We start from the raw sequence: 26,655 nt of genomic DNA, 5'->3' as shown, positions 1-26,655 counted from the left end.
AGTCCTCTAATAACCTTGGTCGCTCTTCTCTGCACCCGCTCCAGTTCAGCTATGTCTTTCTTAAACACCGGAGACCAGAACTGTGCACAGTATTCTAAGTGTGGTCGAACTAGTGACTTGTATAGAGGTAAAATTATGTTCTCCTCATGAGCATCTATGCCTCTTTTAATGCATCCCATTATTTTATTTGCCTTTGCAGCCGCTGCCTGACACTGGCCACTGAATTTAAGTTTGTCATCCACCCATACACCCAGGTCTTTTTCATTGACGGTTTTGCCCAGAGTATTAGAATTAAGCACATAATTATACATCTTATTACTTCTACCCAAGTGCATGACCTTACATTTATCCCCATTAAAGCTCATTTGCCATTTATCAGCCCAAGCTTCTAGTTTACATAAATCATCCTGTAATATAAAATTGTCCTCCTCTGTATTGATTACCCTGCAGAGTTTAGTGTCATCTGCAAATATTGAAATTCTACTCTGAATGCCCCCTACAAGGTCATTAATAAATATGTTAAAAAGAAGAGGGCCCAATACTGACCCCTGTGGTACCCCACTGCTAACCGCTACCCAGTCCGAGTGTGCTCCATTAATAACCACCCTTTGTTTCCTATCCCTGAGCCAGCTCTCAACCCACTTGCACATATTTTCCCCTATCCCCATTATTCTCATTTTATGTATCAACCTTTTGTGTGGCACCGTATCAAAAGCTTTTGAAAAGTCCATATACACTACATCCACTGGGTTCCCTTGGTCCAATCCGGAACTTACCTCTTCATAGAAACTGATCAAATTAGTCTGACATGAACGGTCCCTAGTAAACCCGTGCTGATACTGGGTCATGAGGTTATTCCTCTTCAGATACTCCAGTATAGCATCCCTTAGAATGCCCTCCAGGATTTTACCCACAGTAGAGGTTAAGCTTACTGGCCTATAATTTCCGAGATCAGTTTTTGTTCCCTTTTTGAATATTGGCACCACATTTGCTATACGCCAGTCCTGCGGCACAGACCCTGTTATTATGGAGTCTTTAAAGATTAAAAATAATGGTCTATCAATGACTGTACTTAATTCCTGCAGTACTCGAGGGTGTATCCCATCCGGGCCCGGAGATTTGTCAATTTTAGTGATTTTTAGACGCCGCCGCACTTCCTGCTGGGTTAAGCAGGTGACATTTAATTGGGAATGTTTATCACTAGACATTTTGTCTGCCATGGGATTTTCTTGTGTAAATACTGATGAAAAAAAGTCATTTAGCATATTGGCTTTTTCCTCATCCTCATCCACCATCTCACCCAGACTATTTTTAAGGGGGCCAACACTATCATTTTTTAGTTTCTTACTATTTATGTAGTTAAAGAATATTTTAGGATTATTTTTACTCTCTCTGGCAATGAGTCTCTCTGCCTCAATCTTTGCTGCCTTGATTTGCTTTTTACAGAATTTATTTAATTTTCTGTATTTATTTAATGCCTCCTCACTACCTACTTCCTTTAATTCTCTAAATGCTTTCTTTTTGTCACTTATTGCGCCCCTTACAGCTCTATTTAGCCATATTGGTTTCCTCCTATTTCTAGTATGTTTATTCCCATACGGTATATACTGTGCACAGGTCCTATCCAGGATGCTAATAAACGTCTCCCATTTTCTTTGTGTATTTTTGTGTCTCAGGATATATTCCCAGTTAATTGCACCAAGATCCTCTCTCATCCGTTGGAAATTTGCCCTCCTGAAGTTTAGTGTCCTTGTAACCCCTCTACTACACATCTTTTTAAAGGATACATGAAAACTTATTATTTTGTGATCGCTATTTCCCAAGTGACCCCCAACCCTTATATTTGATATGCGGTCTGGCCTGTTGGTTAATATTAGGTCTAGCAGTGCCCCCCTTCTTGTTGGGTCCTGAACCAGTTGTGAAAGGTAATTGTCTCTCATAATTGTCAAAAACCGATTACCTTTGCTGGAAATGCAGGTTTCTGTTCCCCAATCTATTTCAGGGTAGTTGAAGTCCCCCATAATAATGACTTCTCCTTGAGTCGCAGCTTCATCTATTTGCTTTACGAGGATATTCTCCATTGCTTCCATTACTTTTGGAGATTTATAACAAACTATCAGTAATTTATTATTTTTTCCCCCTCCCCTTATCTCCACCCACAGGGATTCTACATTTTCATTAAATTCACCTATATTATCGCGCAGGATGGGTTTTAAGGATGATTTTACATATAGACACACCCCTCCCCCTCGCTTATCTGTACGGTCATTTCTGAACAGGCTATAGCCCTGCAAGTTAACAGCCCAGTCATGGCTCTCATCCAGCCACGTTTCAGATATCCCCACCATGTCATAATTATGCTCCAACAACATTAGTTCTAATTCGTCCATTTTGTTGGCGAGGCTTCTGGCATTAGTATACATGCACTTTATGTTCCTCTCTGTACTTCTATTTCTTAAATTATTAACTGTTCTGACCCCACCCCCCATGCCACCGCCACCCCCAACTTCCTTATTTGTGCCCAGGTCTCTGTCTGCACTATCTTCCCCTCCTATAAAATGAATACCCTCCCCCCCAATTCCTAGTTTAAACACTCCTCCAACCTTCTAGCCATTCTCTCCCCCAGCACAGCTGCACCCTCCCCATTGAGGTGCAGCCCGTCCCTAGCGTAGAGCCTGTAGCCAACTGAGAAGTCGGCCCAGTTCTGCAGGAACCCAAACCCCTCTTTCCTACACCAATTCTTGAGCCACTTATTAACCTCCCTAATCTCCCGTTGCCTCTCTGGCGTGGCACGTGGTACCGGCAGTATTTCGGAAAATACCACGTTGGAGGTCCTTGCTTTCAGCTTGCAGCCTAATTCCCTGAAATCATCTTTAAGGACCTTCCACCTACCTCTAACTTTGTCATTAGTGCCAATGTGCACCATGACCGCTGGGTCCTCACCAGCCCCTCCCAATAATCTGTCCACCTGATCAGCGATGTGTCGGACTCGAGCGCCAGGTAGGCAGCACACCGTTCGACGATCCCTGTCTTTGTGACAGATTGCCCTATCTGTTTCCCTAATAATTGAATCGCCCACTACCTGTCTGGCCTGCCCTGCTCTCCTATTTCCCTCCTTACTGGAGCAGTCACTCCTCCGGCTTTCAGAGGACTCTATTCTCTTATTATTGCTGTGAAAAACAGTGACAGTAAGTGGTGAAGGAACTAAGCCTAGAACCTGTCAGTGGTAACACAAACATTGGGCTGGCTAATACTAATATAGTATTCAATGTGAGTTCTGTAAGATTAATCCTCTGAGATGTCTGTTCTTGCCTTAAATGTCCTACAATGTCAGCGCAATGCAGAATTGTACTCTGAGAGGATAATGTGATAATCCTATAAAGATAAATTATATGAATAGTAATGTCAACATAGATCAGTCCTGATTAATGACTGAAGGCGGCGGTCACTGATAAACACAGATGAGTATTATAAAGTTGTATCTGAGATTCATTTAAATAGGTTGTCCTGCTTTAAAGAATATTACACCAAAGATTTCGGAACGAAGAAAGAACCCTGTGCTCTTACTCAACCTCCTTAATCTTTGGTGGATTGATCTTTGATACAGGACGACCCCTTTAAATTGTTTTCTACCAGCACCCTTTTGAATATTAAAGGGAACCTGTCAGCAGGATTGTGCACAGTAACCTACAGACAGTGTCAGGTGGGCGCAGTTATACTGTTTAAAATGATACATGTCACTTGATGACCATAGATCATGTGATGGGTCATGTGAGGTGCTCTGGGGCACATCTGTGCACGGGAAATATATTTCCCTTATGTACTGCACTATAAATAACATAGCGCTATGCAAAATAGAGCAGTGGTGGACGATTAATTTTCCTGAGGGGCTACATGATACAATATTCTAGAATACACGATGCGTTAGAATCGGACCACCATTTAGTATATATATGACGTCGTGACGTCATGTTAGGTCCTTCTCGCATAGCTTCCTTGGCACCGGAACCTGCTGCTTGCACTGCCGAGGACAGCGCGACGTCGGAGGGTGAGAATAACCTTTTTTTTTTTTATTATTATTATTTGTAACATTAGATCTTTTTACTATTGATGCTGCATATGCAGCATCAATAGTAAAAAGTTGGTCACACAGGGTTTATAGCAGCGTTAATGGAGTGCGTTACACCGCGGTCCGTTAACACTGGCATTAACCCTGTGTGAGCGCTCAGCGCTGACTGCAGGGCAGTAAAGCAGCGGCCATTTTGCTGCCAGACTATGGCCGTCGCTGATTGGTCGTGGGCGTTTTGCCACGACCAATCAGCGACTTGGATTTCCATGACAGACAGAGGCCGCGACCAATGAATATCCATGACAGACAGAAAGACAGACAGACAGATGGAAGTGACCCGTAGACAATTATATAGTAGATAGTCATGTTACACTCCCCTCACTTCTTGTAACCTACAAGTGTACAAAGATATTATACAGTCACCATGTGACAAGTGGGCCTGTGTAACTTCAAATGCCAGGGCTGAATTTAAGTCCCAGTCCGGCCCTGGGTATATCAGCCCTGGCATTTGAAGTTACACAGGCCCACTTGTCACATGGTGACTGTATAATATCTTTGTACACTTGTAGGTTACAAAGATATTATACTATGAAGAGTATACTATAATATACTCCCCATAGTCCTTCATGTAGTATAATACACTCCTCAGTTCTCCTCCATTTATTAAAATACACTGCAATTCCTCCATATAGTATAATACACTCTTCAGTCCTCTAAATAGTATAATACATTCCTCATAGTGCTCCATATAGTATAATGCCCCGCCATTGTCATCCATGTAGTACGATTCACTTCCCATAGTATAATGCTCCCCATAGTTCTTCATATAGTATAATGTATTCCCCATAGTCCTCAATACAATATGATGCAGCCTACATATAGTATAATGATGCCACTCCAGAGTATAATGCAGCCACCCCACAGATTAAATTGTAGCCCCCTGAGTATAATGTAACCCCCCCAGAGTATATAGTTCAGCCCCCTCACATAGTATAATGCAGACCCTGCATATATAATGTAAGGTAGCCCCCTCATAGAGCATAATGCAGCCCCCACACAATATAATGTAGCCCCTCCATAGAATACAATGCAGCCCTCCTCATATAGTATAATGCAGCTCCCCATAGAATATAATACAGCCCCCCATAGAATATAATGTAGCCCCCATAGAATGTAATACAGCCCCCCATAGAAAGTAATACAGCCCCCATATAATGTAATACAGCCCCCCCATAGAATGTAATACAGCCCCCCATAGATTGTAATACAGCCCCCATAGAATGTAATACAGCACAGCCCTCATAGAATGTAATACAGCCCCCCATAGAATGTAATGCAGCCAGCCCCCATAGACTGTAATACAGCACAGCCCCCATAGAATGTAATGTAGCCAGCCCCCATAGAATGTAATGCAGCCAGCCCCCATAGAATGTAATGCAGCCAGCCCTCATAGAATGTAATGCAGCCAGCCCCCCATAGAATGTAATGCAGCCAGCCCCCCCATAGAATGTAATAAATCCCCCCATAGAATGTAATACAGCACAGCCCCCATAGAATGTAATACAGCACCCCAATAGCCCCACAATCCAGTTATCACTCATTGATATATTTAAAAAAAAAAAAAAAAAACACTCTCCTCACCTCTCCTTGTGCCCTGCGCTGCTCCTGGCTCCGGTCTCAGCAGCTGCAGTCTGCCCTCCCGGCACACAGCAGGTACGCACCCGCAGTGTCAGAGGCAGAGCGGGGAATGATGGGAGAGGGAGCGACAGTGGACGCTCTCTCCTCCATGATTACATTCAACTGTACCAGCCTCTTGCCGGTATAGTTGAATGAGGCGGCGCTGGCGGGAGAGTGAGTCGGCGCTGGGGGGGACACGGCCCTGGCAAGCGACCCACTACTGCCACCGGCCCTTCTGGCATTTGCCAGAAGTGCCCCGATGGCCAGTCCGGCCCTGTATATACCCTATATGGTCTGAAGACTTGTGTACTTAGCTTTATGGCACCGTCTTCCCACGCGTTTCCCCCATCTTTTGGTCATTCAGGGTTTCAGCAGGGAATTCCTTCAATCAGGACAAGAAAAAGAGAGCACTGCAATGAGGTTAACAGATCACAGGCCTAGGCAATATGCCCCCACATAGCCCCCTACATACCAGTCTCCACACAGCCCCCATATAGTCTCCAATATATAGTACTAGCTATTGAACCAGTTCTACGCCCGGTTGGCGAGCATTTATATTGGTATATGGTCTCCATCCTGGTATGTTCTGCTTCCATCCTGCGCCCTAATCTTGTCATGTGCCGCTACATCTTGTGCCCCCATCCTGTCATGTGCAGCCCCCATCCTGCACCCTCATTCTGGTATGTGCTGCTCCCATACTGTCATGTGCTGCTCCCATCCTACGCCCCCATCCTGTCATGTGCTACTCTCTTCCTGAGCCCTCATCTTGTCATGTGCTCGGCCATCCTGCACCCCCGTTCTGTCATGTGCAGCTCCCATCCTGCGCCCCTGTTCTGTCATGTGCTGCTCCGATCCTGCGCCCCAATCCTGTCATGTGGTGCTCCCATCCTTCGCCCCATCCTGTCATGTGGTGCTCCCATCCTGCGCCCCATCCTGTCATGTGGTGCTCCCATCCTGCGCCTCATCCTGTCATGTGCTGCTCCCATCCTGTGCCCCCATCCTGTTGTGCTGCTTCCATCCTGCGCCCCCTTCCGGTCATGTGCTGCTCCCATCCTGCGCCCCCATCCTGTCATGTGCTGCTCCTATCCTGCACTTCCATCCTGTCATGTGCTGCTCCTATCCTGCGCCCCATCCTGTCATGTGTTGCTCCCATCCTGCACCCCCATCCTGTCATGTGCTGCTCCCATCCTGAGTCCCCATCCTGTCATATGCTGCTCCCATCCTGTCATGTGCTGCTCCCATCCTGCGCTCCCATCTCATGTGCTGCTCTCATCCTGCGCCCCCATTCTCTAATGTGCTGCTCCTATCCTGCACCCCATTCTGTAATGTGCTGCTCACATCCTGCACCCCCATTCTGTAATGTGCTGCTCCTATCCTGCGCCCCATCCTGTCATGTGCTGCCCCCATCCTGTTGTGTTGCTTCCATCCTGCGCCCCCATCCGGTCATGTGCTGCTCCCATCCTGCGCCCCCATCCTGTCATGTGCTGCTCCCATCCTGCACCCCCATCCTGTCATGTGCTGCTCCTATCCTGCACCCCCATCCTGTCATGTGCTGCTCCTATCCTGCGCCCCATCCTGTCATGTGTTGCTCCCATCCTGCACCCCCATCCTGTCATGTGCTGCTCCCATCCTGCGTCCCCATCCTGTCATATGCTGCTCCCATCCTGCCATGTGCTGATTCCTTCCTGCACCCCATCCTGTCATGTGCTGCTCCCATCCTGCGCTCCCATCTTATGTGCTGCTCTCATCCTGCGCCCCCATTCTCTAATGTGCTGCTCCTATCCTGCACCCCATTCTGGCATTTGCCAGAAGTGCCCCGATGGCCAGTCTGGCCCTGTATATACCCTATATGGTCTGAAGACTTGTGTACTTAGCTTTATGGCACCGTCTTCCCACGCGTTTCCCCCATCTTTTGGTCATTCAGGGTTTCAGCAGGGAATTCCTTCAATCAGGACAAGAAAAGGAGAGCACTGCAATGAGGTTAACAGATCACAGGCCTAGGCAATATGCCCCCACATAGCCCCCTACATACCAGTCTCCACACAGCCCCCATATAGTCTCCAATATATAGTACTAGCTATTGAACCAGTTCTACGCCCGGGTGGCGAGCATTTATATTGGTATATGGTCTCCATCCTGGTATGTTCTGCTTCCATCCTGCGCCCTAATCTTGTCATGTGACGCTACATCTTGTGCCCCCATCCTGTCATGTGCAGCCCCCATCCTGCACCCTCATTCTGGTATGTGCTGCTCCCATACTGTCATGTGCTGCTCCCATCCTACGCCCCCATCCTGTCATGTTCTACTCTCTTCCTGAGCCCTCATCTTGTCATGTGCTCGGCCATCCTGCACCCCCGTTCTGTCATGTGCAGCTCCCATCCTGCGCCCCTGTTCTGTCATGTGCTGCTCCGATCCTGCGCCCCAATCCTGTCATGTGGTGCTCCCATCCTTCGCCCCATCCTGTCATCTGGTGCTCCCATCCTGCGCCCCATCCTGTCATGTGGTGCTCCCATCCTGCGTCTCATCCTGTCATGTGCTGCTCCCATCCTGTGCCCCCATCCTGTTGTGCTGCTTCCATCCTGCGCCCCCTTTCGGTCATGTGCTGCTCCCATCCTGCGCCCCCATCCTGTCATGTGCTGCTCCTATCCTGCACCCCCATCCTGTCATGTGCTGCTCCTATCCTGCGCCCCATCCTGTCATGTGTTGCTCCCATCCTGCACCCCCATCCTGTCATGTGCTGCTCCCATCCTGAGTCCCCATCCTGTCATATGCTGCTCCCATCCTGCCATGTGCTGATTCCTTCCTGCACCCCATCCTGTCATGTGCTGCTCCCATCCTGCGCTCCCATCTCATGTGCTGCTCACATCCTGCACCCCCATTCTGTAATGTGCTGCTCCTATCCTGCGCCCCATCCTGTCATGTGCTGCTCCCATCCTCTGCCCCCATCCTGTTGTGTTGCTTCCATCCTGCGCCCCCATCCGGTCATGTGCTGCTCCCATCCTGCGCCCCCATCCTGTCATGTGCTGCTCCCATCCTGCACCCCCATCCTGTCATGTGCTGTTCCTATCCTGCACCCCCATCCTGTCATGTGCTGCTCCTATCCTGCGCCCCATCCTGTCATGTGTTGCTCCCATCCTGCACCCCCATCCTGTCATGTGCTGCTCCCATCCTGCGTCCCCATCCTGTCATGTCTACTCTCTTCCTGAGCCCTCATCTTGTCATGTGCTCGGCCATCCTGCGCCCCCGTTCTGTCATGTGCAGCTCCCATCCTGCACCCCCATTCTGTAATGTGCTGCTCCTATCCTGCGCCCCATCCTGTCATGTGCTATTCCCATCCTGTGCCCCCATCCTGTTGTGTTGCTTCCATCCTGCGCCCCCATCCGGTCATGTGCTGCTCCCATCCTGCGCCCCCATCCTGTCATGTGCTGCTCCCATCCTGCACCCCCATCCTGTCATGTGCTGCTCCTATCCTGCACCCCCATCCTGTCATGTGCTGCTCCTATCCTGCGCCCCATCCTGTCATGTGTTGCTCCCATCCTGCACCCCCATCCTGTCATGTGCTGCTCCCATCCTGCGTCCCCATCCTGTCATATGCTGCTCCCATCCTGCCATGTGCTGATTCCTTCCTGCACCCCATCCTGTCATGTGCTGCTCCCATCCTGTGCTCCCATCTTATGTGCTGCTCTCATCCTGCGCCCCCATTCTCTAATGTGCTGCTCCTATCCTGCACCCCATTCTGTAATGTGCTGCTCATATCCTGCATCCCCATTCTGTAATGTGCTGCTCCCATCCTGCACCCCCATTCTGTAATGTGCTGCTCCCATCCTGAGCCCCCATTCTTTAATGTGTTGCTCACATCCTGCGCCCCATTCTGTAATGTGCTGCTCTCATCCTGCGCCCCCATCCTGTAATGTGCTGCTCCCATCCTGCGCCCCCATTCTGTAATGTGCTGCTCCCATCCTGCGCACCATTCTGTAGTGTGCTGCTCCCTCATCCTGTCATGTGCTGCTCCCATCCATATGCCCCGTACGCTGCTCCATAAAGGTTGATGGCCCCCATAAGATGCTCCATAGCATAATATAATCCATACACTGCTCCACAAAGGTTGATGGCCCCTATAAGATGCTCCATAGTATAATATGCCCCGTATGCTGCTGCGATTAAAAAAAAAATGACATACTCACTTATCGTCGCTGGGCACCGACTGCCGGGGGCCTGAGCAGCCGGGGACACCGGCGCGCTATGGGGGTGAGGTGCCGGAGTCGCCGCTGGCTAAGGCCCCCGGTACTTGCTATATTCACCTGTCCCCGTTCCACCGCTGTGAGCTGCTCCGTCTTCCGGGTCCTCTGGCTGTGACTGTTCAGTCAGAGTGCGCGCACTAACCACGTCATCGCGCCCTCTGCCCTGAACATCACAGACAGAGGATGCGGAAGACAGAGCGGCGAGCAGCGGTGGAGCATTTTCACCCTCCTGGCACGTCCCTGCTTCTCCGTCGGAGATTGCGGTATGCGTTCAGTGCTTACGCATTCCGCGATCTCCTGGGCTGCGTCACTCTGTGGGGTCCAGACTGCGCAGGTGTTTGCGCAGTCTATAAAGGGGACGGACAGAGTGACGCTCCCAGCGTTATATTATAGATGAGCCCACACATAGCCTCCTATATACAGTATGAGCCCGCACATAGCCACCTATATAAAGTGAGCTCCCATATAGTTTCCTATATTCAGTATGAGCCCGCACATAGCCTCCTATATACAGTGTGAGCCCGTATATAGCTTCCTCTATACAGTATTAGCCCCCGTTTAGCCTCCCATATACAGTATGAGCCCACACATAGCCTCCAGTATACAGTGTGAGCCCCTCTATAGCCTCCTGTATACAGTGTGAGCCCCTGTATAGCCTCCTGTATACAATGTGTGCTCCTATAGCCTCCTGTATACAGTGTGAGCCCTATATAGCCTCCTGTATACAGTGTGAGCCCCCATATAGCCTCCTATATACAGTATGAGCCCGCACATAGCCTCCTGTATATAGTTTGATTCCCTATATAGCCTCCTGCATAGTGTGATCCCCTATATAGCCTTCCAAATACAATATGAGCTCCCACTTAGTCTCCTATATACAGTATGAGCCCGTACATAGCCTCCTGTATAAAGTATAAGTCCCACACAGCCTCATATATACAGTATGAGCCTGCACATAGCCTTGTATATAGTATGAGCCCGCACATAGCCTCCTATATACAGTATGAGCCCCACATAGCCTCCTGTAACAGCGTGAACCCCCATATAGACCCTATATACAGTATGAGCCCACACATAGCCTGCTATATACAGTGTGAGCCCCTATATAGCCTCCTTTATACAGTGCAAGCCCGCATATAGCCTCCTATATATAGTATGAACCCACACATAGCCTCTTGTATACAGTCCCCCCCCATATAGCCTCCTGTATACATTGTGAGTCCTTATATAGCCTCCTGTATACAGTGTGAGCCCCTATATAGCCTCCTGAATACAGTGTGGGCCCCTCTATAGCCTCCTGTATACACTATGAGTTTTCACGTCTCATACACACGTTATTAAAAAAAAGACATACAGATATACTCACCTTGCTCCCATTCCACTAGCGAGGCTTCACTTCTGGTCTGGCCAGTGCGAAGATGCTAGGGTGATGATGTCATCATGCTGGCACAACAGATGTGATGGGATCTCCCCTGGAGCTGAGCTGCCATTCTGCATCATCTGAGGCACAACTCACAAAAGCTCACAAAACATTATAATGAGGGCAATCTGGCAATGGGACCCCCGGAACCTAGACCCCAGGCGGTAGCCCAGATTGCCTATGTGCACAGGAGTTTGAATTCACCATTCAATTTTTAGTTGAATAAAACTACTGTATTTTTCTTTTTTCCTTTTTCTGCCTTTTTTTATTAATTTCATGCAATAATTCTCCACAATCATTAAAATGATTAGATAGGGAGACAACAGGAGAAATCTATTGTTATAATTTTGATTTCATAAAATAATTTTATTTTTTCTATGAAATAAGTGATGTACATTCCATGTGATGTCTCCACCTCCCTCTCTTTTAGCGTTCTCATTGGAATGTTCAATATATTTAAGTGTACGTAAGTTCATTATTCTGTGTACGTGTGATTGTCCTGAAGAAAGGAGTCAGTTGTCTTCGAAACACGTTGACAATTAACCACTTTTAACAAATCTTGGTCCTCGGATCCTTGACCGGAGAATCAGCAGCAGAGAGAAAATCCACTTTCCTGTAATCTTAGCATATAAGAAGTATGAATTCTTAGACAAACCTAAACTATTATTACTTAAATTATTTAAAGGGAACCTGTCACCCCGAAAATCGCGGGTGAGGTAAGCCCACCGGCATCAGGGGCTTATCTACAGCATTCTGTAATGCTGTAGATAAGCCCCCGATGTTACCTGAAAGAGGAGAAAAATACGTTATATTATACTCACCCAGGGGCGGTCCCGCTGCTGGTCAGGTCAGATGGGTGTCTCCGGTCCGCTCCGGCGCCTCCCATCTTCATTACAAGACGTCCTCTTCTGATCTTCAGCCACGGCTCCGGCGCAGGCGTACTTTGCTCTGCCCTGTTGAGGGCAGAGGATAGTACTGCAGTGCGCAGGCGCCGGAAAGGTCAGAGGCCCGGCGCCTGCGCACTGCAATACTTTGTCTGCCCTCAACAGGGCAGAGCCAAGTACGCCTGCGCCGGAGCCGTGGCTGAAGATCAGAAGAGGACGTCTTGTAATGAAGATGGGAGGCACCGCAGCGGACCGGAGACACCCATCCGACCTGACCAGCAGCGGGACTGCCCCTGGGTGAGTATAATATAACGTATTTTTCTCCTCTTTCAGGTAACTTCGGGGGCTTATCTACAGCATTACAGAATGCTGTAGATAAGCCCCTGATGCCGGTGGGCTTACCTCACCCGCGATTTTCGGGGTGACAGGTTCCCTTTAAAGGTTGAAAACTTTTCTATTAATAATATTAATATTATATACTGTACATACATATTTGTATATAATATAACGTAGTGATATAATCCATTGATGTGTTTTCCTTGCAGAAAGAAACAAGAGCTATGAAATGTCCTCCTATGTGGAAACCAAGGGTCTTGAGCAGCTAACGAAATCTCCTGTAGAATTTGTAGAGTATCCTTTTCATAAATGATAATGATATAGTGACCGTTAGCTAGTTGCTAGTGGTCGTAACCATGGATACCTAAGGTTCTGCAATTCCTGCACATGAGGAAAGAGACATAACAAAACAGAAAAAGTATACTACCGGTAAATTTCTAATTGGAGGTATTGACTAATATTAATTTTATTACACCTACTACATATTGGGATAGGATCTTGGAGATGGGAGTACCCCATTAAGCATGTACAAAGTCTGCAATCTCATGTGCATTAGGCCTTTCTGTGTTTCTCCAGAATCCTGGAGTGATGATTTAGAATATTTATAGGTACGTTATGTATATTTGATATTGGGTTGTTGACCTTTTTGTTTGTAATTTTAATGCTTTCTTTTCTGGAGTGACTGGCTTAGAGGAAACACTAATCTTGACGTCAATGATGAAAATCTAATTTCTCCATTTTTCTGTCTCAGTTCTTCAAGATCTTTAACTTGAAACTTGCAGATATAACAAAATGCAGCTTAGTAGAATTTATCCAAAAGGAACCAGAGTAGATTCATCAAACTACATGCCTCAGGTCTTCTGGAACGCTGGTTGTCAAATGGTAGCTCTTAACTTCCAAACAATAGGTAAGAACGATGCCTTGTACTATGCCTTTTATTAGTTTATGAACAAGTGTAGCTTTGGGCAAACAATATTTATCCTTTCAGGGCATCCACACAGTGTGATGCAGTAGGATATCCCACAGTGAAGTCACCCAAACATTTTGAAACTCCAGTGCCCCCCTACATACACAGTATAATGCCCTACAAATGTCCCTTACACACAAATTATATGTCACGACCCACAAGGGTCGGTCCAGCTGATGGCACAACAAACACCAACAATGGGGATAGAAAAAGGGAAAGGAAGGCCCTAACAGTAGGGAATGAGGGATGGGGCACCTCCTACAACAGACTGTGCCTATCCCTAAGCTCCACTAATGCCCTATGTGGGTCTTTCCACCCCCACCGTCACGTGCCTAGTTCCTAGCTGTCACCTCACTATATCCTGGCTAGTGCACTGGCCAGCAAGGATGCTAGTCTCACCACTGCAGATGGTGTAAACACAGGGGGTAGCGACAAGCACGAGACAGACAAAGACAGGGAACAAGAAAACTTAGCTTTCAAGCTTCTGTTGCAAGCTCCACACAGCAGAGGATATAGAACCAGGACATCATGCAGCTCATACACACTGACACCAGAGAGCTCCCAACTCCTCGGCTGGTCTCCAGAGAAAAACTCTATCACCAACATGCATCAGGTGACTATTTAAAGGATGGTGGGAGTGGTCACCACCCACATCAGCTGACCAGCAAACACAGCAGCTGCCAGCAAGGAAACTGGCATTAACCCTTGCTGGCCCAAAAGGAAAAAACACATTTAAATAAAAGCAGAACAAGAGCTGTCACAACTTCCACAAAATGAGTCGTGACATCATAATGCCCCACAGTGTCCCTCACACACATATTATGATGCCCCACAGTGCCCCTTACTCAAATTGTCATGCCCTATGGTGCCTCCTATGCACATTAAGATGTCCCCATGGTGTCTCTCATACAAAAATTATGATGCCCCCACAGTGGCCCTAACACACAAATTATGATGCCCATAATGTTTTCCCTAGCACAGTATGATGCCTCCATTGTGTCCCCCAACACAGTATGATTCTCCACAGAGCCTCCAATATGATGCCCTGAAATATACTGTGTATACAGTATTGTGTTGCCCTCCTTCCCTCACTAATAAAAGTTGTGAAAGACCAAGGCTACCCACATCAGGAATGACCTAGTGACATCATTGTGCTTGATGCACACAGATTGAATGGTGGAGCAATGTGCTAATGGCTGCCTGCTACGCTGTAGTGTTCACCTGTATCTATGTCCTGTGGATGCAGAAGCCATTGGAATTGGGACTCCAAGCATGGGACAGTTACGTTCGGCACTGTCCCATTCTGCTCATCTGCCCTGGTGTTGCCAACCCCTTTATTTCATCTTAATTTCCGTCATCCACATATTTCTGAAGCTCTATTCACACTTGTGTTGTGACTTCACTTTATATGAGAAACCTCGATGCATTGCTCGATCAGCAGTACAGCAGATCCCGACAGCTCCCAGCAGGTTCCATTGACTTAGTCCATGTTTTATTTAATTTTGATTAGAAAAAGTATATCTACAAGTATATGCAGCTCTATTCTTCCCAAAGGAGAATTTGAAAGAATTTGGTACTGAGAGCCTTAACCACAACAAAACCAGACTGCTCTTATTGTAAGTTAATGGGGTCCATGTTGTGAATTCAGCTTTTGGGCTCCCTCCGGTGGTTGTAGAGGGTAATGCAGTTGTGCCTGGACTGCAGGATTGGACAGGTGTATCTACTAATTGCAGAACTGACTGGGGTATATAGCTTTGCAGGACTCTTTAGTCCCTGCCAGTTGTCCATTGTTTTTGGAGAATTCACTTCCCTGCTGGTCTCTCCAGTTTGCTGTGCTTTTCTACAAAGATAAGTCCTGGCTTTGTTTTTGCTGTCCACCTGCTGTGGACCTTATAGTTCTGTGCATATTCATGTTTTTGTCTTGTCCAGCTTTGTCTGTGAAGGATTTTTTTGCAGCCAAGCTGTGTCTCTGGAGATGCAGATATACCCTCCATGTCTTTAGTCAGATGTGGTGATTTGTATTTTCTGTGGTGGATATTTTCTAGTGTTTTAATACTGACCGCATAGTACTCTGTTCTATTCTTTCTTTTTAGCTAGTATGGCCTCCTATGCTAAAATCTGATTTCATATCTGCGTATGTTATTTCCCTCTCCTCTCACAGTCAATATTTGTGGGGGGCTATCTATCCTTTGGGGATTTTCTCTGAGGCAATATAGGTTTCCTGTTTCTGTCTTTAGGGGAAGTTAGATCTTAGGCTGTGTCGAGGGGTCTAGGGAGTGTCAGGTACCCCCACGGCTACTTCTAGTTGCGCTGCTAGGTTCAGGGTTTGCGGTCAGTACAGGGACCACCTTCTCCAGAGTCCGTCTCATGCTGCTCCTAGGCCACCAGATCATAACAGGTCCATCAGGCTCGTTAGCACCTGCAGGTTTGCCAACGTCCAGAACTTCCCTGACAGTCAGTAAAAATATGGCGCTTTATTGACCTGTCTGTAAAAACAATTTAAGGCGTCCCTGATTTTTTTGATGCTGAAGAAACTTATACAGATTAGTTTGACTGTAATTTTCATCATTTTACAGTTCAGAGTGAATGGAACTAAAGTCTTTATATCATAATTATGGGCTGTAGATATGGATCACTTATATTCATAATGACTTATTACAGTTTTTCCAATGTGCCTGTAAGAAATATTGTCTGTTCGTGATTTTTTTGGCAAGCTGACAAGAGAAAATAAAAATTGTATTTGGCAACCTTGGGCGCCTGTTGTACTACAGATCTAGCAATAAATCGATTTTTGTGCGATATCCATGACTTGTTTGATGAGCAGAAAACACAAATGTGAACACAGCCTTTAGAGTAGATAGGGGTTGGGAGAAGAATTTTTAACCCCTTCCCGACCCATGACGCCACGTAGGCGTCATGAAAGTCGGTGCCATTCCGACCCATGACGCCTATGCGGCGTCATGGAAAGATCGCGTCCCTGCAGATCGGGTGAAAGGGTTAACTCCCATTTCACCCGATCTGCAGGGACAGGGGGAGTGGTAGTTTAGCCCAGGGGGGGTGGCTTCACCCCCTCGTGGCTACGATCGCTCTGATTGGCTGTTGAAAGTGAAACTGCCAATCAGAGCGATTTGTAATATTTCACCCATTATAACGGGTGAAATATTACAATCCAGCCATGGCCGATGCTGAAATATCATCGGCCATGGCTGGAAATACTAGTGTGCCCCCACCCCACCCCTCCGATCGCCCCCCCACCCCCCCGATCTGGCCGGTACACTGCTCCGGCTCCCCTCCGTCCAGTGCTTCGCTCCCCCCCGTGCTCGTGCCCGCTCCCCCCGTGCTCCAATCACCCCCCCGTGCTCCAATCACCCCCCCTGCACTCCGATCCACCCCCCCCGTGCTCCGTTCCACCCCCCCGTGCTCCATTCCAGCCCCCCCGTGCTCCGTTCCACGCCCCCCGCGCTCCGTTCCACCCCTCCCGCGCTCCGATTCCCCCCCCCGTGCTCCGATCCCCCCCTCCGTGGTCCCCCCCCACCCTATCATACTTACCGATCCAGCCGTGGTCCCGTCCGTCTTCTCCCTGGCGCCGCCATCTTCCAAAATGGCGGGCGCATGCGCAGTGCGCCCGCCGAATCTGCCGGCCGGCAGATTCGTTCCAAAGTGCATTTTGATCACTGAGATATAATCTATCTCAGTGATCAAAATAAAAAAAATAATAAATGACCCCCCCCCCCCTTTGTCACCCCCATAGGTAGGGACAATAAAAAAATAAAGAAATTTTTTTTTTTCCACTGTTAGAATAGGGTTAGGGGTAGGGTTAGGGTTAGGGGTAGGGTTAGGGTTAGGGGTAGGGTTAGGGTTAGGGGTAGGGTTAGGGGTAGGGCTAGGGGTAGGGCTAGGGGTAGGGTTAGGGGTAGGGTTAGGGTTAGGGCTAGGGTTAGGGTTAGGGTTAGGAATGTGCACACGTATTCTGGTCCTCTGCGGATTTTTCCGCTGCGGATTTGATAAATCCGCAGTGCTAAACCGCTGCGGATTTATGGCGGATTTACCGCGTTTTTTTCTGCGCATTTCACTGCGGTTTTACAATTGCGATTTTCTATTGGAGCAGTTGTAAAACCGCTGCGGAATCCGCACAAAGAAGTGACATGCTGCGGAATGTAAACCGCTGCGTTTCCGTGCAGTTTTTCCGCAGCATGTGTACAGCGATTTTTGTTTCCCATAGGTTTACATTGAACTGTACACTCATGGGAAACTGCTGCGGATCCGCAGCGTTTTCCGCAGCGTGTGCACATACCTTTAGAATTAGGCTATGTGCACACGGTGCGGATTTGGCTGCGGATTCGCAGCAGTGTTCCATCAGGTTTACAGTACCATGTAAACATATGAAAAACCAAATCCGCTGTGCCCATGGTGCGGAAAATACCGCGCGGGAACGCTGCGTTGTATTTTCCGCAGCATGTCAATTCTTTGTGCGGATTCCGCAGCGTTTTACACCTGTTCCTCAATAGGAATCCGCAGGTGAAATCCGCACAAAAAACACTGGAAATCCGCGGAAAATCCGCAGGTAAAACACAGTGCCTTTTACCCGCAGATTTTTCAAAAATGGTGCGGAAATATCTCACACGAATCCGCAACGTGGGCACATAGCCTTAGGGTTAGGGTTGGAATTAGGGTTGTGGTTAGGGTTAGGGGTGTGTTGGGGTTAGTGTTGTGGTTAGGGGTGTGTTGGGGTTAGGGTTGTGATTAGGATTATGGCTACAGTTGGGATTAGGGTTAGGGGTGTGTTGGGGTTAGTGTTGGAGGTAGAATTGAGGGGTTACCACTGTTTAGGCACATCAGGGGTCTCCAAACGCAACATGGCGCCACCATTGATTCCAGCCAATCTCGTATTCAAAAAGTCAAATGGTGCTCCCTCACTTCCGAGCCCTGACGTGTGCCCAAACAGTGGTTTACCCCCACATATGGGGTACCAGCATACTCAGGACAAACTGCGCAACAATTACTGGGGTCCAATTTCTCCTGTTACCCTTGTGAATCTAAAAAAATGCTTGCTAAAACATCATTTTTGAGGAAAGAAAAATGATTTTTTATTTTCACGGCTCTGCGTTGTAAACGTCTGTGAAGCACTTGGGGGTTCAAAGTGCTCACCACATATCTAGATAAGTTCCTTGGGGGGTCTAGTTTCTAAAATGGGGTCACTTGTGGGGGGTTTCTACTGTTTAGGCACACCAGGGGCTCTGCAAACGCAACGTGACACCCGCAGACCATTCCATCAAAGTCTGCATTTCAAAAGTCACTACTTCCCTTCTGAGCCCCGACGTGTGCCCAAACAGTGGTTTACCCCCACATATGGGGTATCAGCGTACTCAGGAGAAACTGGACAACAACTTTTGGGGTCAAATTTCTCCTGTTACCCTTGGGAAAATAAAAAATTGCAGGCTAAAAGATCATTTTTGAGAAAATAATTTTTTTTTTTATTTTCATGGCTCTGCGTTATAAACTTCTGTGAAGCACTTGGGGGTTCAAAGTCCTCACCACACATCTAGATTAGTTCCTTTGGGGGTCTAGTTTCTAAAATGGTGTCATTTCTGGGGGATCTCCAATGTTTAGGCACACAGGGGCTCTCCAAACGTGACAAGGTGTCCGCTAATGATTGGAGCTAATTTTCCATTTAAAAAGCCAAATGGCGTGCCATCCCTTCCGAGCCCTGCCGTGCGCCCAAACAGTGGTTTACCCCCACATATGGGGTATCAGCGTACTCAGGACAAACTGGACAACAATATTTGGGGTCCAATTTCTCCTATTATCCTTGGCAAAATAGGAAATTCCAGGCTAAAAAATCATTTTTGAGGAAAGAAAAATTATTTTTTATTTTCATGGCTCTGCGTTATAAACTTCTGTGAAGCACCTGGGGGTTTAAAGTGCTCAATATGCATCTAGATAAGTTCCTTGGGGGGTCTAGTTTCCAAAATGGGGTCACTTGTGGGGGAGCTCCAATGTTTAGGCACACAGGGGCTCTCCAAACGCGACATGGTGTCCGCTAACAATTGGAGCTAATTTTCCATTCAAAAAGTCAAATGGCACGCCTTCTCTTCCGAGCCCTGCCGAGTGCCCAAACAGTGGTTTACCCCCACATATGAGGTATCGGCGTACTCGGGAGAAATTGCCCAACAAATTTTATGATCCATTTTATCCTACTGCCCATGTGAAAATGAGAAAATTGAGGCGAAAAGAATTTTTTTGTGAAAAAAAATTACTTTTTCATTTTTACAGATCAATTTGTGAAGCACCTGAGGGTTTAAAGTGCTCACTAGGCATCTAAATTAGTTCCTTGGGGGGTCTAGTTTCCAAAATGGGGTCACTTGTGGGGGAGCGCCAATGTTTAGGCACACAGGAGCTATCCAAACGCGACATGGTGTCCGCTAACGATGGAAATAATTTTTCATTCAAAAAGTCAAATGGCGCTCCTTCCCTTCCGAGCCTTACCATGTGCCCAAACAGTGGTTTACCTCCACATGTGAGGTATTGGTGTACTCAGGAGAAATTGCCCAACACATTTTAGGATCCATTTTATCCTGTTGCCCATGTGAAAATGAAAAAATTGAGGCTAAAAGAATTTTTTTGTGAAAAAAAAGTACTTTTTCATTTTTACGGATCAATTTGTGAAGCACCTGGGGGTTCAAAGTGCTCACTATGCATCTAGATAAGTTCCTTGGGGCGTCTAGTTTCCAAAATGGGGTCACTTGTGGGGGAGCTCCAATTTTTAGGCACACGGGGGCTCTCCAAACGTGACATGGTGTCCGCTAAAGAGTGGAGCCAATTTTTGATTCAAAAAGTCAAATGGCGCTCCTTCCCTTCCAAGCCCTGCCGTGCGCCAAAACAGTGGTTTACCCCCACATATGAGGTATCAGCGTACTCAGGACAAATTGGACAACAACGTTCGTGGTTCAGTTTCTCCTTTTACCATTGGGAAAATAAAAAAATTGTTGCTAAAAGATAATTTTTGTGACTAAAAAGTTAAATGTTCATTTTTTCCTTCCATGTTGCTTCTGCTGCTGTGAAGCACCTGAAGGGTTAATAAACTTCTTGAATGTGGTTTTGAGTACCTTGAGGGGTGCAGTTTTTAGAATGGTGTCACTTTTGGGTATTTTCAGCCATATAGACCCCTCAAACTGACTTCAAATGTGAGGTGGTCCCTAAAAAAAATGGTTTTGTAAATTTCGTTGTAAAAATGACAAATCGCTGGTCGAATTTTAACCCTTATAACTTCCTAACAAAAAAAAATTTTGTTTCCAAAATTGTGCTGATGTAAAGTAAACATGTGGGAAATGTTATTTATTAACTATTTTGTGTCACATATCTCTCTGGTTTAACAGAATAAAAATTCAAAATGTGAAAATTGCGAAATTTTCATAATTTTCGCCAAATTTCCGTGTTTATCACAAATAAATGCAGAATTTATTGACCTAAATTTACCACTAACATGAAGCCCAATATGTCACGAAAAAACAATCTCAGAACCGCTAGGATCCGTTGAAGCGTTCCTGAGTTATTACCTCATAAAGGGACACTGGTCAGAATTGCAAAAAACGGCAAGGTCTTTAAGGTCAAAATAGGCTGGGTCTTGAAGGGGTTAAAAAATGTGCATGTAGTCTGGTCATCAACTTATTTAAATCATCTCTTACAGTACTGCAAAATAGATCAGAAGGTCAAAGTAATTGTTAGGGGAGCAATAGATGTTTTCTATTAGAACAACCCCTTCTCTAAATGTAAACTCAATGGCCATCTTTTGACCCTTGAAAGTCTCCAAGTTACCTTTATCCATCTGAAAATCAAAAACCATACATTCGGATATCAGAGCTGCCATGTCATTCTATCAGTCAGGTCCACATTATTGCAAAATGTATTTTCTCTAGATTATCTGTGGTGGTCTGAGAGCACAGATCATCATATTGAATCGATTTCTCTTTAAAGTGACGCTCCGCTGAAGCCCACACGGACACTGTTGAGATAGAAATTCACTTTTAGTTTTGTTTGGGTTTCCAGAATGAGGGTTTTCAGAACAAAAAATGGTTTCTGAGCAGTTTCACCCTCACACTGCCATGAATGTCTTGCAAATTAGATTTCCGAAAAAATGGACCTGACAAGGCCTTACTGATCACCCAGCTCAGCCCACGTGCTGGAATCAGGGCCACCATCACAAGCCTTTACAACAGAAATATGGCAAAGACGAGCCTCAGTGAAATAATATTGTCATACTTTTTTCTTAAATAAGACCTGTCATCAGCCCAAAAGTAGCATTTTTTTAATCTTGTTTTATACTTCGCTGAGTATTCTGTTTTTGTAATCTGCAATACAGTTGCAGCGATATTTGCCTCTTCATTTAGTGCGATTTAGTGCGCTCCATATATTTTTTATGCCCTTTTCTAAGGGGGAATGGTTGTTCACAGGATGATTTGGCAAAGCAGCCTAGATACCACACATCATTTATAATATTGGGGAAATACTAATGTATTTTTTTCATTTACAGATTTTTCTATGCAACTTAATATGGGGATGTATGAATACAATGGCAAATGTGGATACAGATTAAAACCAGAGTTTATGAGAAGGCCAGATAAACATTTTGATCCATTTACTGAGACAACAGTAGATGGGATAGTTGCAAACACCTTGTCTGTTAAGGTAAATCTATCTATCATCTATCTATCTATCTATCTATCTATCTATCTATCTATCTATCTATCTATCTATCTATCTATCTATCTATCTATCTATCCCATTATCTATCTATCTATCTATCTATCTATCTATCCCATTATCTATCTATCTATCTATCTATCTATCTATCTATCTATCTATCTATCTATCTCATATCTATCTATCTATCTATCTATCTATCTATCTATCTATCTATCTATCTATCTATCTATCCCATTATCTATCTATCTATCTATCTATCTATCTATCTATCCCATTATCTATCTATCTATCTATCTATCTATCTATCTATCTATCTATCTATCTATCTATCTATCTATCTCATATCTATCTATCTCATATCTATCTATCTCATATCTATCTATCTCATATCTATCTATCTATCTCATATCTATCTATCTCATTATCTATTATCTATCTGTCTGTCTCATTATCTATCTATCTATCTGTCTGTCTGTCTGTATATGTCTATTATCTATCTATCTCATATCTATCCATCTATCTATTATCTATCTATAGATATATCTATCCATCTATCTATTATGTATCTATAGATATATCTATCCATCTATCTATTATCTATCTATAGATATATCTATCCATCTATTTATTATCTATCTCATTATCTAAAGATCTATCTATCTCATTATCTAATAGAAAAAATTGGAACAGCACAAATCCTTTACTTATCTTCGGGTGCAAAGCCCAGACAACCCGTCCACCGGTTGTTACCAGTCCATATGCATTCACAAAAGAAGGCAGCACTCCATATTCTGTGAGATAATGTGTAGGTGTTTATTCAAGCCCACATCTCCTTGCAACGTTTCGGCTCCAAATGAGCCTTTTTCAAGCCTTGAGAAAGGCTCATTTGGAGCCGAAACGTTGCAAGGAGATGTGGGCTTGAATAAACACCTACACATTATCTCACAGAATATGGAGTGCTGCCTTCTTTTGTGAATGCATATCTCATTATCTATCTATCTATCCCATTATCTATCTATCTATCTATCTATCTATCTATCTATCCCATTATCTATCTATCTATCTATCTATCTATCTCATTATCTATCTATTATCTATTTATCTATCTGTCTGTCTCATTATCTATCTATCTATCTCATTATCTAGCTATAGATATATCTATCCATCTATCTATTATCTAACTCATTATCTATAGATCTATCTATCTATCTATCATTATCTATTATCTATCTATAGATATATCTATCTCATTATCTATCTATCTGTCTATAGATCTATCTATCTCATTATCTATCTATTATCTATATCTATATCTATAGATATGTCTATCCCTCTATCTATAGATCTACCTACCTATCTATTATCTATAGATCTATCTATCTCATTATCTATCTATTATCTATTTATTTATCTGTCTATCTATAGATCTATCTATCTCATTATCTATCTTTCTATCTGTCATCTTGAAATTATTTTTCATAAACTTGGGTTCAATATATATGATTTTTTAGACCTGTCTTGTGGTGTTCTTTGCCTTTTAGATCATTTCGGGACAGTTCCTGTCAGATAAGAAGGTCGGCACATATGTAGAAGTGGACATGTTCGGCTTACCAGTTGACACTAGAAGAAAAGCACTGAAAACAAAGACATCACAAGGCAATGCAGTGAACCCAGTATGGGAAGAGGAACCCATTGTTTTCAAAAAGGTAAATCATTAATATTTTAGATATATACAGTGCTGGGCATAAATGAGTACTCCCCTTTAAAAAGTAAGATTTTAATCAATGTCTCACTGAACACAAGAACAATTTCCAATATGTTGACAAGACTGCATTCCCTAGAACATTTTTTAACCTATAACACGAAAGTAAGGTTAAAGCACCACTCCAACGTTGTTGATTTTTCATTGCAGCACCAGAGTGGTGCTTCTAATATAAGGTCCCGATCTTATAATTACTTGCTGCCATCTTCTATTACCACCGCTCCAGTCGGTTTCCAGCAGTTTGTGACCTGCCGTATTTGCTAGAGCGAGCTGGAGGTCACTTTTCAATGCAAGTCTCGGCCCTCATAATCCTGCATTGAGAGCTGGTGACATAACTTCTGACAACCGACCAGTCAGAAGCTGCGGTTACAAGATGGTGCTGTGGGACCATAGCGGCACCAAAAAAGTTGAAGATGGCAGCGAGTAAGGACAACTCTAGGGTCAGGTACCCTACATTAGAATCACTACTCCAGCTCTGAAAACCCCCCACTGTACTGGAGCTTTAATACTTTAATTACAAAATTGGAAAATCTCCAGTTTTACTCAAATTAATTGATGCAAAAATGAATATATCCCAGAACAAAAACTGCTACATCTAGTATTTTGTATTACCTCAATGATTCTTAAGGACAACACCAACTCTTTTAGGTCTGGAATGAACAAGCTAGTGACATACTGCAACATCTTTTTCCATTCTTCAAGAACGATCTCTTTTAGAGCCTGGATACGCAACCTTTCTCTTCAAAATTCCCCATATGTGTTCTGCTGGGTTCAGATCAGGAGAAATACTTGTCTACTGAATAACTTTCACCCTATTATTCTTCAGAAATGCAACAGAATTGTACTTTAGATCATGATCCTGTTGGAAAAATATGTCTACCAAGGGCAAGGAGTGATGGTAGCATCTTATCTTTCAATATAGAGCAGTGCGTCTGTGAATTCATGATGCCATCAATGAACTGTAGCTCCATGACAAAGGCCACCACCATGTTTCACTTTAGGTAGCATACATTTTGAAAATGCATGATGCCTACAGTAAAACATGGTTAGGGTTAGGTTTGCTGTAAGTTGTAGTTAGTAGCTAGTCCCATAGGAAGTGGAGAGAGACAATTCCAGTGGGTTTTTCATTGTCACCTCTATTAGTCGTCAATAGTGTTTGTGCAGTGTGCGCATTAAAATAGATACCCATCACTGTCTTCTGCTGTTTCCAGTGCCGCTCTGGTCTTCTTCTGCATCATATGACCACTGCTCTTTCCTACCTGCTCACACAGTAGATCATTACTTCATTTCTTATTGTAATTTCCCTTGTTCTGAGTCTCATAGATTTTGATTGAAAAAATGACTCTGTGTCAGCTGGTTAGTAATAACTGCAGTCACATGGCGCAGGAGAGGACCAGAGGAGAACTGGAAAAAGGAGAACACAGCAACTAGTAAGTATGCTTTTGCACACACTACACATATTACTTGTCGCTAACAAATGGGGCAATAAAAAATAAATCACTCGAGTGATCCTTTTAGATAATGAAATTGGATGGGATGAGGTATTCCATATGAAATGGACATAAAAAATACTGTGATCAAACCAATGCACTATATGCATATAACATTTACTCCTCAACACTGAAATTACAACAACAAGAAGAAAATTGTAACACTGGTTCCACAGCCATTGATTTGTTCATGAAACCAGTGGTACGGCCATTTCTCCCAAGTGTCCAAAGAGACGTTTTTCAATACAACAACATCAGGCTGCATGTTGCTTGTGCTGGTGGTGAGCAGTCTGTATGGCCAAGGTGTGCTACCATGACCTGCGGCGTCTCAGGACTTGTCTCCCATTGAGTACATCTGGGACATCATCGATCAGTAAAAGGGAGCTGCCAGCAGCAGATCTTGATGATTTGCCCAAATGCATGCAGCACAGCAGAACATTCCTTAGACCACCATTAATAAGTTTACTGATAGCAGCCATGGCGTGTACGTGCAGGGATTTCAGTACGTGCCATTCATAGTCGACAATGAATAAATTGAAATGTTTTGAATATTTTGTTTACATTTTTCCATCATTTTCATATTATTAACACCTGTACATACTGTGATTTCCATAATTTTACGACTATTACGGTATTTCTTTGTGTTGCAATTTTATTGTCGAGGAGTGTATATTATATTAGGGACTGGCTTACAAAACTGAATCCCAATATTATCTGTTGTTGTGGTGACTCGCTGAATGATCCCTTTAACTTTTATATTAACCCCTTCAAGACCTTACCCTTTTCCGTTCTTGTTTTTCGCTCCCCTCCTTCCCAGAGCCATAACTTTTTTATTTTTCCGTCAATATGGCCATGTGAGGGCTTGTTTTTTGCGGGATAAGTTGCACATTTGAACTACATCATTGGTTTTTAGCATGTCGTGTACTAGAAAACGGGAAAAAAATTCCAAGTGCGGTGAAATTGCAAAAAAAGTGCAATCCCACACTTGTTTTTTGTTTGGCTTTTTTTGCTAGGTTTACTAAATGCTAATACTGACCTGCCATTATGATTCCCCAGGTCATTACGAGTTCATAGACACCAAACATATCTAGGTTACGTTTTATCTA

The 26,655-nt window shown here is 44.8% G+C and overlaps 1 protein-coding gene across 1 annotated transcript in view; it reads left to right on the top strand.

Annotated features, from left to right (window-relative positions):
* The window catches only part of PLCB1 (phospholipase C beta 1), an 865,647-nt gene that overhangs the window by 687,994 nt on the left and 150,998 nt on the right, over window positions 1-26,655 (top strand). Inside the window, exons 17-20 of the mRNA XM_069768815.1 lie at window positions 12,837-12,921; window positions 13,410-13,534; window positions 22,125-22,279; window positions 23,839-24,003. Coding sequence (XP_069624916.1) covers window positions 12,837-12,921; window positions 13,410-13,534; window positions 22,125-22,279; window positions 23,839-24,003 — 530 coding nt within the window. The remainder of the gene's footprint in view (window positions 1-12,836; window positions 12,922-13,409; window positions 13,535-22,124; window positions 22,280-23,838; window positions 24,004-26,655) is intronic.

This window comes from Ranitomeya imitator, chromosome 5 (assembly GCF_032444005.1).
Source record: "Ranitomeya imitator isolate aRanImi1 chromosome 5, aRanImi1.pri, whole genome shotgun sequence".
In the NCBI taxonomy this organism is placed as follows: Eukaryota; Metazoa; Chordata; class Amphibia; order Anura; family Dendrobatidae; genus Ranitomeya; species Ranitomeya imitator.
This window is presented reverse-complemented; position numbering and strand designations above follow the sequence as displayed.